Source organism: Scyliorhinus torazame, chromosome 2 (assembly GCF_047496885.1).
Source record: "Scyliorhinus torazame isolate Kashiwa2021f chromosome 2, sScyTor2.1, whole genome shotgun sequence".
Taxonomy (NCBI): Eukaryota; Metazoa; Chordata; class Chondrichthyes; order Carcharhiniformes; family Scyliorhinidae; genus Scyliorhinus; species Scyliorhinus torazame.
In genome coordinates this window covers 25,823,025-25,839,241 of record NC_092708.1, presented here as the reverse complement: position 1 = coordinate 25,839,241, position 16,217 = coordinate 25,823,025, and the positions used below count along the sequence as shown (strand labels likewise).

General features: G+C 52.0%; 1 protein-coding gene across 2 annotated transcripts in view; it reads left to right on the top strand.

Annotated features, from left to right (window-relative positions):
- Positions 1-16,217, top strand: part of cyp27a3 (cytochrome P450 family 27 subfamily A member 3) — a 101,905-nt gene that overhangs the window by 36,752 nt on the left and 48,936 nt on the right. For both annotated transcript variants that reach the window (XM_072469654.1, XM_072469664.1), the window contains exon 3: positions 6,960-7,159. In XM_072469654.1, the coding sequence (XP_072325755.1) occupies positions 6,960-7,159 (200 nt within the window). The remainder of the gene's footprint in view (positions 1-6,959; positions 7,160-16,217) is intronic.

Genomic DNA, 16,217 nt, shown 5'->3' with positions numbered 1-16,217 from the left:
GCCAGGGGATTGGACAGAATATAAAAACAGCAAAGAAAGACAAAAAAGGAGGGGAAAGTTCGAATATAGGAGAAAGTTAGCGAGAAATATCAAGGCAGATACAGTTTCTACAGCTAAGAATTAACAGTGGGAGCTTTGGGTAGATGGAAAGTGAATCTGTGGAATTAATAATGGAAAATAAGGAGACGGCAGACGAATTGTGTTGATATCAGCCGTCCCTGCAGAGGAAACCAGTAACATCCCAGGAAGAGCTGGAAGTCAGGAAACAAAAGGGAGGGAGGAACTCAAACAAAATACAGTCACCAGAGAAGCAGTACTGAGCAGATTGGTGGAGCTACGGGGCTGCCAGATCCCTGATGGATTGCATCATACGTTCTTCAAGGACGTGTCCAGTGAGGTAGTTGATGCATTGATTTGAACTTTCCAAGATTCACTGGGCGGGGTTCTCCAACACAGAGTTTGTGGACTTTCACGACCGCAAACCCGACGCCGCACCCAGAACGATTCCGTTACCGTGGAGGGGCTGGCACCGGCGCCACGTGGAACACAATCGATTCCAATGAAAAACGGCGCGGGATTCGCCGGGATTGACACTCGGGAGGCTGACAAGCTGCAGCCGCACATACACACATGACACTCCCCACATACACCATCCCAGCCAACAAGGTGGCACTGGTCGTGTGGGAGCGCCCATACAGCTGATGGGTCGGCTGGAGCCAGAGGGCATCCAGAGGGGTGCCCTGGGGGGACACACCTATACGACCCGTGGCACTGAGATCACAATGGGCTGGCAGCAGCGAGTGCAGCTGCATGGCTGCCTTGCCGGCTGCGGCAATGGTGTTCCATGTCCATCCACCCCAACCCCAGAGCGCACCCTCTGGCCCCCCCCACTACTCCTCCCGGCCCTGACAGAAGCCCCTCTCCGGCCAGCGGCACGACTGCCAGCAAACTACGACGATGTTGGACACTTTCCGTACCCCCTCTCGCTCCCTCAGCAGCCGCCATCGCCGGTTTCACGATTTTTAAAAGCACAAGTGCGCCGTGCTGTCGGGACCTCGGCCCATCGGGGAATGAGAATTCCGGAGGCCCCGGAGAATACCGGGTCAGGCCCGCTAATGATATACAAACAGTGTTTACTGTACCTGCGTTCCGGAACGCATTGACGCCGCTGTCGAGGTGACGGAGAGTCGCGAATTGGCATCAAATCGGTGCCCTCTGCGATTCCGACGTCAGAACCGATTCTCCGCCCAATCGCGCTCCCTGATTTCGACGTCGGCCAACGGAGAATCCCGCCGACTAGGTTTGGGGACGGTTCCATTCGATTGGAAAATTGCTGACATAACTCCTTCATTCAAAAAGGCAGGGAGACAGAATCGGATCAGCCATGATCTTATCCAATGGCAGAACAGGCTTGAAGGGCCGAATAATCAGCTTCAGTGTTTTGTCCAGTTCTGGGCACCACTCACTCGGGGGGATATTAGGGCTTTGGAGAAGAGATTGACTTGAAGAGCCCTGAGGGGTCACAGTTACATGGACAGACCAGAGAAAGGAGGATTGTTCTCCTTCAAGCAGAAAAGGCCGAGACAGGTCGAGGTGTTCAAAATCATGAATGTTTTTTATAGATTGTGCGCGATTTAATAAAAAAAAATCAGAGTCCATTAAGGCGCCTGGAACGACCCCGCTATCTAACGGCACTTTGTTGCTATTTCAGGCTGCAGTGGGGAATGCCCCGCCAAGGCCGCACTTTGTGTCATTTCCCGCACTGAGGAGCGGAGAACCTCAGTTAAAAATGGCACCCGATCTCCAACCCCCCACCTCACCTGTTGGGGTCCACGAGACCCTACACCCCACCTCACGTGAGCAGGACACCCCCCCGCGGGCAAAATGCCAACTTGATACCTCACACTGCCAGTGGCATCCTGACAGTGCCCCTGCCACCTTGGCAGTGCCACCTGGGCAGCGTGGCAGTGCCAAGGTGCCCAGGTGGCACTAGCAGTGCCAGGGTGCCACCTTTAGTAATGACATGGGCAACCCTGAACCCCGGCCCAGGAAGGCGGCTGCCAGCCCTTGCCGTTCGCCTTGCCTGTGCGCAGGTGGCAAAGGCCGTCAGCGATGCCAGCAACACAGTCCAAACCGGCTTGAAGTGCTGGGTGAAACCGCATGACCTCCTCAGGGTGGCCAGGATGAGTAGACAGCGCTATGCCCCTGGCGCCAACCCCGTCCCACACACCCATAATCACCCCCCCCCCCCCAACGCATAGCGCAGGCAAATCCTCACTCTGCACGACATGCCAGCACCCATGCCTGCCACCCTGGCCGTGTGCCCTGGCCACCGAAAGCACCAGCTACCCTGGGCTGCACGCGTCAGACAGTTTAACTCTGCATTCTCTGTCCTCCCACAGCCCCAGGACCCGCCATGGTCTTCTTTATGAAATCCGTTTTGTCCCAGTTGGGCACATACATGTTTACCAGGACTACCGGTGCCCCATCCAGGCCACCGCTGACCATGATGTACCGTCCCCCTGGGTCCGTAACTGTCTTTTTCTGACTGAGCAGTATGGCTACCCCCCTGGTCGTCGTCCCGTCACATGAGTGATCCGTCTGTCCCACCCAGCCCTTCCTTATCCGCAGTCAGTCCTCCTCCCTCAGGTGCGTCTCTTGAAGGAAGACAATGTCGGCTTTGAAACTTCTCAAATGGGCGAAGACTCTGGTTCTTCTCACTGGGCTGTTAAGTCCCTTAACGTTCCAGGTGGTAATCCTGGTGGGGGGGGGGGGGTTTTGTCCCACCTTCCTGCGGGATCAACCATGCTTACCTGACGGACGCGCCCCTGAACTCGGGGGTTTCCCTTTGTTAGGGCACCGTTCAAAATCGCCCCGGTGGCCGTTCTCACCATGAGGCTGGGCCCTTGCACTCCGGAGGGTTTCCCTTTATCCAGGGGACACCCAACATGGCTGCCAACTGTGTGTACGCCACGTGGGTGAGCCCCTGCACTCCAGGGTTTCCCTTTGTTCAGGGACCCTCCAAAGTGGCTGCTTGTGGCGCCATCTTGTTCCTTCAAACTGCACCTTACCTGCTGAAACCAGTCTGAGACTCAACCCTTTCTTTTTCTTGTGTTCCCTCTTCCCTCCTCTGCCCTGCCTGCTACACCCTCCCCTCTGTGTCCCCCCCTCCCCATTTGCCCCGTTACATTCCCTATCCCTGCCCCTGTGGTCCCCCCGCACCCCCCGCCAGATGCCCCCTCCCTGCCAGGAAGTGCGCCGCGGTCCGCTTTCCTTTCATACTTCCTGCACTAGCTTTCCCCGCAAGTGTGGTGGCCCCCCTCCTGGGGCTGACCTTACCCCTTTCCCAGGCCCGCTAAATATCTGTTACCTCTGTCTCTGCCTCACCCTCTCCTGCGTCGGATTAGGAAGTTATGGGTTCAACCTCCACACCAGAGACACCAGCACATAATCATTGCTGATGGAGCAGTACTGAGGGAGTGTCACTCCTCAGATGAAACATTCCACCAAGATCAACTGGAAGAAGATCTGGGGCGTTCACCCAGTATTTTTCCCTCAACCAACATTATGGAATCCAATTATCTAATTGTTATTTTATTGCTATTGTTTGTGCAAGCTTGCTGTGTAAACGTTGTCTGACATATTTCCTACATGGCAACGTTGACCACACTTCAGAAGTACTTCATTGACTGTAATTTGCTTCGGAACACCCTGAGGTTGTGAAAGTCACTATGTAAGTCTGGGTTCTTTCTTTCGTAAGACACAACAGGTTTCCATTGCGATGCCTCTTCTTCGGCATTGGTAGCATCGCGGTTAGCACTGTTGCTTCACAGCGCCAGGGTCCCAGGTTCGATTCCCGGCTTGGGTCACTGTCTGTGCGGAGTCTGCACGTTCTCCCCGTGTGTGCGTGGGTTTCCTCCGGGTGCTCCGGTTTCCTCCCACAGTCCAAAGATGTGCAGATTAGGTGGATTGGCCGTGCTAAATTGTCCTTGGTGTCCAAAAAGGTTTGGTAAGAAGTCTTACAACACCGGTTTAAAGCCCAACAGGTTTGTTTCGAATCATTAGCTTTCGGAGCACTGCTCCTTCCTCAGGTGAATGGCCTTCTGCACTGTAAATTCTATGATTCTCTGGCAATCCCCCGGGACTGAGGATGGTTTGCCCCACAAACAGACGACAGACCAGGAGTCGGGAGAAAAACTGTGGCTTTAATCAGCTTAAAGACACCTGCTGGCAGCCGGTCCCAGAATGAGGGCAGGGCTGGAGGCTGCCCACCTTTATACATGAGCCCGGGGGGAGGAGCCACAGGCGGAGCCAGCAGGGACAATCCCGGGCATGTACAACAATACAATACAATACAGTGATCTACCACATTCAGTTTAATGGGTTCTGAGAAGGGTGATTAACCCAGTGTGTGATCTGCAGAGTCCGCCATACGTGGGGCAGGCTTCACCGGTTGGGTAGGTGGGTTCTTGGAGGTTTGGAAGCCCCAACTTTGCCTCTACACGTTTCTGGTGAAGTATCTCGGCGGGTTCGCTGCCTTCCTGAATGAGCCTCCTGAATGCACGGTGGCACAGTGGTTAGCACTGTTGCTTCACAACGCCAGGGTCCCAGGTTCGATTCCCGGCTTGGGTCACTGTCTGCGTGGAGTCTGCACGTTCTCCCCGTGCCTGCGTGGGTTTCCTCCGGGTGTTCCGGTTTCCTCCCACAAGTCCCGAAAGACGTGCTGTTAGGTGAATTGGACATTCTGGATTCTCCCTCTGTGTACCCGAACAGGCGCCGGAGTGTGGCGACGAGGGGATTTTCACAGTAACTTCATTGCAGTGTTAATGTAAGCCTTCTTGTGACAATAAAGATTATTATTGTGATTTTGGCTGGTCATAGGCCGGAGCCGCCTGTAAGTCAGCAGGGGTTATTTAACCTCTTCATGGGCTATTTGAGGACATCCCTCAAGTGCTTCCACTGTCCTGGGAGTCTCCTGCTGTGACCATGTTCAGAGTAGAGTGGTTGCTTCAGGAGTTTGGTGTCGGGGATACAAACGTGACGCATTCCCCGGTAGAATACCTTTCTGACTTGCCGTTTAGGCTGACACGCAATGACTGGCTGCAGTGTCGGAGATCTGGTGGCTGCTGTTTCCCAACGCCTTACATTTGCCCAGGTTTTGGCTTTCACAGCGAAAATTGGGAGGCTTTGTCGATTCGTAGAGTATTGGAAAGAGACCCTCTAGGCCAGAGCTGGCTCTTTGAAAGAACTATCAAATTAGCCTCACCACCAATCCTCTTTCCCCAAAGCAAGTGTTTTCCTTTCTCAAGTATTTATCCAATTTCCTGTTGGAACTTCCTGTTGAATCTGCTTTCCCTGCCTTTTCAGGCAGTGCCTTCTAGATCAGCTGAACATGCTGTGCAAAATTAAAATTCTCCTCATGTCCCACCTCATTGACATTTGTCTCCCCTGGCTACTGGTTCTCCTGACAGTGGAAACAATTTACTGCCAGCTACTCTCTCAAAACCCTGAATAATTTCAGACGCTTCTATTAAACCTCCCTTTAACCTTCTCCACCCCGAGGAGCACAAAACTGTCAAAACCATGGGCTATAAACTTAAGCTCGTCACTGGTAAATGCAATAGGGGGCGTAATTCTCAATTTGGGTGACGAAATGTTCTCCCGCCGGAGCTGAATTGCACCTGATCTGCATTCCAGGAAGCAATTCCCAATCCTTTGCCCTGGAAATTTATGCAGAGCGAGGATTGCAAGGGGTTCCCTAAGGAATCCCGCTATCGGGACACCATGTTGTGCGGCTGTCCGATAGCGAAGTCCCGCGGCTAGCCACCGCATCCCCCGCATCACAATTCTGCGCCCCCCTCCCCCCCCGCAGCGCAATTCAGCCCCCCACCCCTGCATTTTCTTGGCCCCCGCCCCCCCACCTCATCCCCAGTGCAGGGGTGACCCGACCGCCCCGCCCCCTCCCCAAGACTAAATAAAGAGACCCCCCCCCCACAGAGACACCCTAAATAAAGAGACCCCTTCGCAGAGACCCCCCTCAGACTCCTTAAGGAGGGAACCCCCTCCGAGACCTCTGAAATAAAGAGGCCCCCACAGAGACCCCCTAAATAAAGAGATCCCCCCCCCAACAGACCTGACAGAAAAGTGACTCTTGTCAATAAGCCCCCCAGAAGAGAGACCTCTGTCAGAAAGCCCCCCAGAAGAGAGACCCGAGGGTCTGCTGATAGGGGCGATGAAGAGAGATAGGAGGGTGATCCTGAGCACAGACATTAACCAGTTGGGCTGAATGACCTGTTTCTGTTCTGCACACGATATAATCCGAGGTTCTTGAATTTTGGAAATTGCTAAACAAACTAATATTAGGTCTTTCAGTTCTTTTACTGTTGTTGCCCATAGTTGTAAATATTCATCTTTTCTATCCCCATTACTGTATGCATGCATGCACATGTGAGAACAAGTGTGCGTGTGTAGGTGTAGTGTGTGTGTACACGTATACGTGTGTGTGTGTGTATGTGTGTGTGTGTATATACGTGTATGTACACTCCCCCAGGGTTGAATGTGAATAAGCTAACCTTCTGAGTTATGCATAACGCAAGTTTTCTGTGAGTTATTAGTAAATTAAAGGAACAGGGGAATCACGCCACAGCCGACTTTAATAATAATTCAAGAACACCTCTGCTTTTGGGCAATCAGGGAGAGGATAAGGAAGTTCAGTTTCTCCCTCCCCTGTCCACAACACTCCCCTGGGCGGAGTTCGGGCTCTGAATTAATGAAGGCCATTTGCAGTGTAACATCGCTGTGGGTAGTCAGATTCTGAATCAGCGGGCTCAAGACTGTCTTTTCCGTAGGGTGGGAGGGGGCGATGACGGCGGTGATGGGGGTGCGAGGACTGCGCGTCCCGGTAAAATCCAGCCAAGGCGGTCGCTTAACCCTCTTTCCTCTCGTGCTTTCTGTTTCAGGTACGGTAAAGAATGGCACCATATGCGGAGCATTTTGAATCCCAAGATGCTGAAGCCGAAGGAGGTGGCCAATTATTCCCCCGCCATCAGCGAGGTGGTGACTGACTTTGTGAAGAAGGTCCGGTTGCTGAGAGAAAACCACGGGGGAGGGGTGATGGTCAACGATGTGTGCGGTGAACTCTACAAATTCGCATTTGAAGGTATTGTTGCTCTTTTTAACCTTAGTATATTTGCTCTGATTACGTCACCTTTGCTCACGAGTCGCCAGGTATCTTTATGATACCGCCACGTGGTTCAAGTTCAGGTTATGATTAATAACACAGCACACCGCTTAGTAAGGATTAAAACAACGGTCATTTATTATATACAACAAGCACTATTAATACCCTAATACTACTTTCTAAATAATAAACCTATCACTACTGGCCAATACTTAACTTAGGAAGAGCCCACCAGGTCAGGGAAACAAATGGCTTGTCCAATCGGATCTGGCCCGCGGGATTCAAAAGGCTGCTACAGGTCGGTGGCTAGGTGTCTCTACCGGGTAGCGATCGCTGGATTCAAACTTACAGTTGCCGGTTGCTGTTCTTGCGAAGGTCTCGAGCAGGCGAAGAGGAGAGAGAGAGAGATCTGAACTTGGCCCCTCACATTTATAGGGCCCAGGGGCTTCCCGCCTCCCTGGGCGGCCCTTGACCCTGAGTCCCAAGTGATTGGATTTGTCCCCAATCTCTGGGGTCGATGTGTCCAATGGTGAGGCGATTCCTCGATCGGGGGGTGGTCGTTCACCTGTCTTTATTTCGGCCACTGCAGGCGCCGACAGGTCTGGCCCGGTATTCAATTGCTAATATGTTGCAATTGTTCCCGGGGATAGCCGCTTAAACTGCAGATGTCTGGATAGATGGGCTGCAAACAGTCCTGAATGTAACTGCAAATACCTGGGTTGATGGGCTGTTGATAGCCCTGAGTATCGATCTGGGCTAACTTCCCCAGAGCCGAATATGCAATACTGTCTGCAGCTGCCTGCTTGTGTCTTCTTAGCTGCTTTTCCCAGCAGTCTTTCGGGTTAGCCATTTTAAACTGGGTTTTGGCCAGATTAATCGGAACGCAGCCATTTTACGTGGCTACAGTAACTGAGGTTGGGCTCTGGATTAATGAAGGCCACTTGCAAGTGGGTATCCAGGTTCTGAGTCAGCGGGCACAAGGCTGTCTTTCCTGTAGGGGTGGGGGTGGTGGCGGTGAGGGGGCTGCGAGAAGCACATCTCCTCGGTCTCACATCTTTTGCCAATAACGTTATATCTGGATCCTTTGCTCACCGGCCTGCCCATTGCTTTCTCAGCATCTACTCTTCCACAGGTTTGCCTGTGGGTCTTCCTACACCACATGGGTTGGAACGGTTCAAGAAGGCAGCACTACCTACCCAAGGGTAATTAGGGATGGGCAATAAACATTGGCCTAGTCAGCGGCGGCCAAATCCCTTGAATGAATATAAACAAAGGCTGCTGCTAAATCGCCCATTGCCCTTCTTTACGAAGCAACCTCTCCACCTAACTCGAGAAACCCCATTCCCCTCAAAACCTACCTCTTTGACGAAGGTTTTGGTCATCCGTGCTTATGCGTAAAAATGTTGCTCTTGTTTTGATTTGGGGACGTATTGCTACGTTAAAGACACTACGCCCAAGCAGGTTGTTGCCACTGCTCACTGACCCTCCTGGCAGCGGAACCAGTTTCGCCCTCTGCCCTCTTATCGAAACCACTGATGATTTTGATCACCTTCATTCAATCTCCCCTCAGTTCCTCTGCTGACGACCCCGGCTTCTCCGGTCTCTCGATAAAACTGAAATCACTCGTCCCTGGTACGTTCGAGTAAATCTTGTGATTCACGGGTCGGAGGGCGTCCTGGAACATGAATTGCTCAACGTTAGTCAGCAGGTGCGGCCAGAGATTAGGAAGGCAAATTGAATGTTGGTTTATATTGCCCGAGGATTGGAATATATATCGTTGGATATATTCGAGAGGGAGCTGGACGTGGCCCTTGCGGCTAAAGGGATCAAGGGATATGGAGAGAAAGCGGGAATGGGATACTGAAAATGGATGATCAGCCATGATCATATTGAATGTTGATGCAGGCTCGAAGGGCCGAATGGCCTACCCCTGCACCTATTTTCTATATTTACATAAAAGTAGTGATGTTTTGCTGCAGCTGTACAGGGCCTGGGGGAGACCACATCTGGGATATATAGAACATAGAACATTACAGCGCAGTACAGGCCCTTCGGCCCTCGATGTTGCGCCGACCTGTGAAACCACTCTAAAGCCCATCTACACTATTCCCTTATCGTCCATATGTCTATCCAATGACCATTTGAATGTCCTTAGTGTTGGCGAGTCCACTACTGTTGCAGGCAGGGCATTCCACGCCCTTACTACTCTCTGAGTAAAGAACCTACCTCTGACATCTGTCTTATATCTATCTCCCCTCGATTTAAAGCTATATCCCCTCGTGCTAGACATCACCATCTGAGGAAAAAGGCTCTCACTGTCCACCCTATCCAATCCTCTGATCATCTTGTATGCCTCAATTAAGTCACCTCTTAACCACCTTCTCTCTAACGAAAACAGCCTCAAGTCCCTCAGCCTTTCCTCATAAGATCTTCCCTCCATACCAGGCAACATTCTGGTAAATCTCCTCTGCACCCTTTCCAATGCTTCCACATCCTTCCTATAATGCAGCGACCAGAATTGCACGCAATACTCCAAATGCGGCCGCACCAGAGTTTTGTACAGCTGCAACATGACCTCATGGCTCCGAAACTCAATCCCTCTACCAATAAAAGCTAACACACCGTACGCCTTCTTAACAACCCTCTCAACCTGGGTGGCAACTTTCAGGGATCTATGTACATGGACACCGAGATCTCTCTGCTCATCCACACTGCCAAGAATCTTACCATTAGCCCAGTACTCAGTCTTCCTGTTATTCCTTCCAAAATGAATCACCTCACACTTTTCTGCATTAAACTCCATTTGCCACCTCTCAGCCCAGCGCTGCAGCTTATCTATGTCCCTCTGTAACTTGTAACATCCTTCCGCACTGTCCACAACTCCACTGACTTTAGTGTCATCTGCAAATTTACTTACCCATCCTTCTACGCCCTCCTCCAGGTCATTTATAAAAATGACAAACAGCAGTGGCCCCAAAACAGATCCTTGTGGTGCACCACTAATTGGACTCCAGTCTGAACATTTCCCATCAACCACCACCCTTTGTCTTCTTCCACCTAGCCAATTCCTGATCCAAACTGCTAAATCACCCTGAATCCCATGCCTCTGTATTTTCTGCAGTAGCCTACCATGGGGAACCTTATCAAATGCTTTACTGAAATCCATATACACCACATCAACTGCTTTACCCTCATCCACCTGTTTGGTCACCTTCTCAAAGAACTCTATCAGGTTTGTGAGGCACGACCTACCCTTCACAAAACCGTGTTGACTATCTCTAATCAAATTATTCCTTTCCAGATGATTATACATCCTATCTCTTATAAACCTTTCCAAGATTTTTCCCACAACAGAAGTAAGGCTCACTGGTCTATAGTTACCGTGGGTGTCTCTACTCCCCTTCTTGAACAAGCGGACAACATTTGCTATCCTCCAGTCTTCTGGCACTATTCCTGTAGACAAAGATGACTTAAAGATCAAGGCCAAAGGCTCAGCAATCTCCTCCCTAGCTTCCCAGAGAATCCTAGGATAAATCCCATCCGGCCCAGGTGACTTATCTATTTTCACACTTTCCAGAATTGCTAACACCTCCTCCTTATGAACCTCAAGCCCTTCTAGTCTAGTAGCCTGAATCTCAGTATTCTCCTCGACAACATTGTCTTTTTCCTGTGTGAATACTGACGAAAAATATTCATTTAGCACCTCTCCTATCTCCTCGGACTCCAAGCACAACTTCCCACTACTGTCCTTGACTGGCCCTACTCTTACCCTAGTCATTCTTTTATTCCTGACCATACTTTGTGTGGTTTTGATCTTATTATTTAGGAAAATATATATAATTGTATTTGAAGCAAAGTTTCACTTGACACACTTGTGGGATGAAGGACTTGTCTTCTGAGGCAAAGTTGAGTCGGTCGAGCCTTTACCCATTGGAGTTTTGAGGAATGAGAGGTGACCTTATTGGAATATATAAGATCCTGAGGGAATTTGTTTGTGGGGGGGGGGGTCGATTTCGGAAAGGGACGAGGAGGAATAACTTCATTCAAAGGGCTGTCGACCGTTGGAATTCTCAATCCCAGGGGGTTGCGAATGGTCCAGTGCCACACCTATTTAACACACGATCAAGGAGCAGGAGGAGGCCATTCAGCCACTCGAGCCTGCTCCACCATTAAATAAGATCATGGCCGATCTGATGGAGACCTCAAATCTGCAACGTCTTTACCCTCGATAACCTTTCACCGCCCCCCCTTGCTTACCAATAATCTATCCACCTCTGCCTTAAAAATATTTAAAGACTCTGCTTCCACCACCTTTTAAAGAAGGGCAATAAAGCAGGCATGCGGCCCCCAGGAACACCCCAGAGCTTACATTCCTGGGGATGGTTAATTATTAGGGCATTTCCTTCCAAATCCGTCAACACCATCAGCTCCTTGACACGTGTCACTGAAGAAACACCAGAGGTGGTTCTGGGAAGCTCCACAGAGAGAAGCATTTAATAAGGTCAGGCAACTACTTCATTCATCTTGCCCACTGGTATATGTTGACCCGTCCAAGAAGTTCGTGCTGACGTGCGACGCCTCTCCGTATGGCGTTGGGGCAGTGGGGGATGATGGGTCTGAGAGGCCTACGTGTCAAGAATCCTTTCAGAAGCTGAGAAAGATTATTTGCAATTCGAAAAGGAAGGATTGCCTGTTGATAACGGAGTGAAAATATTCCACCAGTATGTCCAAGGGAGACATTTTACTCTCATAGAACCATAGAATCACAGAATTTACAGTGCAGGAGGAGGCCATTCGGCCCATCGAGTCTGCACCGGCCCTTGGAAAGAGCACCCTACTTGGGCCACGGCCCCACCCTATCCCCGTAACTCAGTAACCCCCAACTCACCTTTTGGACAATTTTGGACTAAGGGGCAATTGATCATGGCCAATCCACCTAACCCGCACATCTTTGAACTGTGGGAGGAAACCGGAGCACCCGGAGGAAACCCACGCAGACACGGGGAGGACGTGCGGACTCAGCACAGACCGTGACCCAAGGTCGGAATTGAACCCAGGACCCTGGAGCTGTGAGGCAGTAGTGCTAACCACTGTGCCACCGTACCGCCGCGGATCACAAGCCACTGGTGGGTCTTTTCAAGGGGGACAAGGCTATTCTGCCCAGAGCATCGGCCCGGATTTAGCGCTGGGCACTGATCTTGTCAGCCTATGACTACACATTCGAACACCGACCAACAGCACAGACAACACTGATGCCCTGAGTCACCTTTCACTGCTAGAGAGTACACCCCCCACTCCCCTCCCCCGCCTTCCCCCTCCTGAAGCACTGCAATCAGAGCCAGTTACGGCAGACGTCACCTGCCATACCCCCTGTGCACCCTGGGAAACGGCTGGGTCGGCCATGGGTACGAGTCCATGTAGATTATGTTGGACTGTTTTGGGGCACAATGTTTCTCTTATTGGTAGACATCCAGTCCAAATGGTTGGAAGTATTTGAGATGAGATCCCCAAATGCACATACTACAGCTTCACCAGTGTTTCGCGCTCCAAGTGCTCGGTTCAGATAACGGAACGGTTTTTACAAGCACCGAAGTTCAAAGTTCAACGGGCTGGATTCTCTGTTTCTGCGGCTAAGTGCCGGCTCGAACGGAGAATCCGTGGGAACTTCACGCAAAAAAAAAAAAAATCAATGCCGGCACCTCACCCGTTCCGGGACCGGTGAGGGGGCAGCAGCGGCAGCAGCGCCGGATGAAACCCCCGCCTCCCGCGCCGAAAAAACGGTCGGAGAATGGCCGGGCCCCTGGCCGCGCATGCGCGGGGCTGATGACCTGCAGCGGTCGCGCCGTACAACATGGCGCCGGCCATGCACGGACCTGACCCGCCACTCGTGACCTCACAGGCCACCCCCCCACCTGTCACGCCCCCCCCCCCAGCCCTCGAGGAAGCCCCCCCTCGCTGGACACAGTCCGCAGGCGCCAAGCCGGGTTCCCGACCACCGAGGCCACACGTGTCCTGCGAGGTCGGGATCTTGGCCCATCGGGGATGGAGCATCGCGGGAGGGCTGGCCGATGACGCGCCAACGGCGTTGCAACGGCGCGCGACTCGATGATGCCGTTTCAGAGGAGACGGAGCATGGCTGACCGGTGTCAAACCGGCGCCGGCCCCCGTTGGGGCGTCGGAGCCGATTCTCTGCCCGATGGCCGATTATGTCTTCCAGTGGGATAAAGCACATCAGGACTGCACTGTATCATCTCTCATCCAGTGGGCTGGCTTCGCGGGCAATCCAGTCATCCAAGGCCGGCTTCGAGAAACATTCGTGCATCTTTGGAATCAAACGTAGCTCGGTTCCTCTTGGTGCACAGGACCACCCCGCACTCGACCGCAGGTGTATCTCAGGCTGAGCTATTGATGAGCTGTCGTCTGGGTGTTCCCAAATTCAGCGGGGAGGACAGAGGCAAGACAGTTACACAAAAGAGGAACTGTGACTCGACTAAAGGTGACAGATCATTCGAAATAGATGACCCAGTTTATGTGAGGAATTTCGGGAGTGGCCCCAGCTGTGTTCCAGGAATTGTTGCGGCCAAGACAGGACGGTTACTGTACGAGGTGAGTGGGCAGGACAGTAACGTGTGGAACATCTGCTCGGGCGAGAGGCATCCCAGGAGCCAGTGTTATAGCCGGGCGTGTTTGTTTTCGAAAAACATTTTATTGAAGGCTTTTAAATATTTACCACAATCTCAAACATACAAAAGCCAAACGCGGCAACAGGTAACAAGCCCCACCCTCCCTGCGCCTCCCCCAACCAACACCCTCCGCTCAGCTCGCGATCACTCGGGCACCCGCCTCCCTTTTCCAATCTTTGGCACGCCCCCTCCCCCCCCCACCCACACAAAAAATAAGACAACAGCCACCCAATCGGAGTATTGCTCCGACTGAAAGAGAGGAGGTTGAAGCATCAATACCAGGGACCCAGTGTGACAGTTTCTTCAGGAAGTATCCATGTCGGTGGAGTTGCGCTGCTCTCGGAGGAAGTGGAAACCACCAGATCGACTGAAGGCGCGACCGAACGGCCTCGTCACGCCAGATGCCCAGGAAGGAATGCCCACACCTGGGAGCCCTCCCCGTGGCACCGTTTAAAAGTGGTCCATTCGAGCGTAGACCAGGCGTAACGGCATCCTAGGGGTCTCCCGGGCCATCAGAGACCCCTTGGGTGGTCGGGCTCTGGGCCGGGCAGTACCTTGGCACTCCCGCTGGCACCTGGGCACCTTGGTCTTGCCAATCTGGCAGGGCCAAGCTGCCCAGGTGCTAGATTACCCATGCCAGGGTTTGGGTCCAGGGGTGCCTGCCCTTAAGAGGTGGGATTGGGGGGGGAGGGGGAGAGGGTTCAATGACCCCTAAGAGATACGTTGGGGGGATCTGGAGGCCACGGTGGAGTGTCCGGGGAGGTCAAGAGATCAGGGGGGCATTTAAAAATGTGAGGTAAGTATGGCCTCGCCGGGTGTTCCTGATTGAGGTCGGAAAAAAGCGACAGAGTCCACTGCAGGCGGCGAGAAAGGCTCCGCTATTCATGCCCTAAACAGGACTCAGTTTTGCACGTATATTTGCACCCTGAGTTTTTGGCCGATTGATTAAAAATATTAATTGTAAATTATGGGGAACCGTATGCGTTGACTATCATTCTGTAGCGTAAGGAATTTAGAGGGGGAGTGATGTCGTGGCTGACCTCTTTGAAGGGGTGGTCTTCGGGCGGGCGGTGGGGGGGTTTGGCACGGTGCAATCGGTCTCTAGAGCCCGGGCTTTTGCTGAGTTCAATCCAGGAGGCAGACAGGCAGCATCGCGGCTGCACCACTCTGTAAACAGAACGTTGTGTAAATAAACACATGTTTATTCCTGACTGGTGGAGTCATGTTGCTACAACGCCATTGGCTGCGATGCGCTTTGAATCACCCTGAGGTCACGAACGACACTGCATCGCTGCAAGTCTTTTTTTCACTTTCCTTCTGCGGCCGTCAGGCATTTTAAACCCAAACAAGGCCTCGCTCAGCTGCAGACTGTTGTTGTCAGGGTTCCTTGACCTTTCACCCCACCATCTCCGTTCAAAGCTGTGGAAAATAAAGGTTCAAAGGTCACTGGGGAAATGTGGTCAAGTCGGGTCACTGAAGTTTAAATGAGAGTTAGGTCTGTTTGAACCGCAAAAGATAAAGAATAAACAGGCTCGGTAGCATGTTCCTCATCTTACCTTTCCTGTGTCCTCTGTGGCTCATGCAGTCGGAGGGTGGTGGATTTGAGCTCCATTCCAGAGACGTTAGCACAACATTCCAGACCGACGCTCCCGCGCCATTATTGAGGGAGTTTTTTTAAAGAAATCCGTTCTTGGGATGTGGGGGTCGATGGCTGGGCCAGCATTTGTTGTACATCCCTAATTGCCCTTAAACTGAGTGTGGCGCAACCAATTACTCACGAGTCGAGAAGTGATGAAGTCAATCGAGGCTTTATTAAGCAAGACTTGTTCCCCAGCAGCTCAGTTACAGAATGCGGCTGCTGGGAGAACCCGGGCTCTTATACTCCGCCTTACTGGGTGGAGCCAGCAGGCGGCAGATCCAACCAGGACCCAGTGTCTGTCTACCAATAGCCTCTCGGCATCAAAGGTACTGTACTACCCCTAATACATACCACCACACTGAGTGACGTGCCAGACCATTTCAATGGGGGACTGTTAAGAGTCAATCACATCACTCTGCGCAGTCACATGTAGGCCAGACCGGGTACGAACGGCAGATTTCCTTCCCTGAAGGACATTAGTCAACCTGATGGGTTTTTACAACAATCGGCAATGGTTTCATGGTCATCATTAGACTTTTAATTGAATTCAAATTTCATCATCTGCCGTGGTGGGATTCGAACCCAGGACCCCAACAGCATTACCTTGGGTCTCTGGATTACTGGTCTAGTGACAGTCCCAATACACCACATCCTTCCAGTGTGGCGCTGGCTGAGGTGCAGTTTTCCCAATGAGATGTTGAACCTTTGGGCTGGA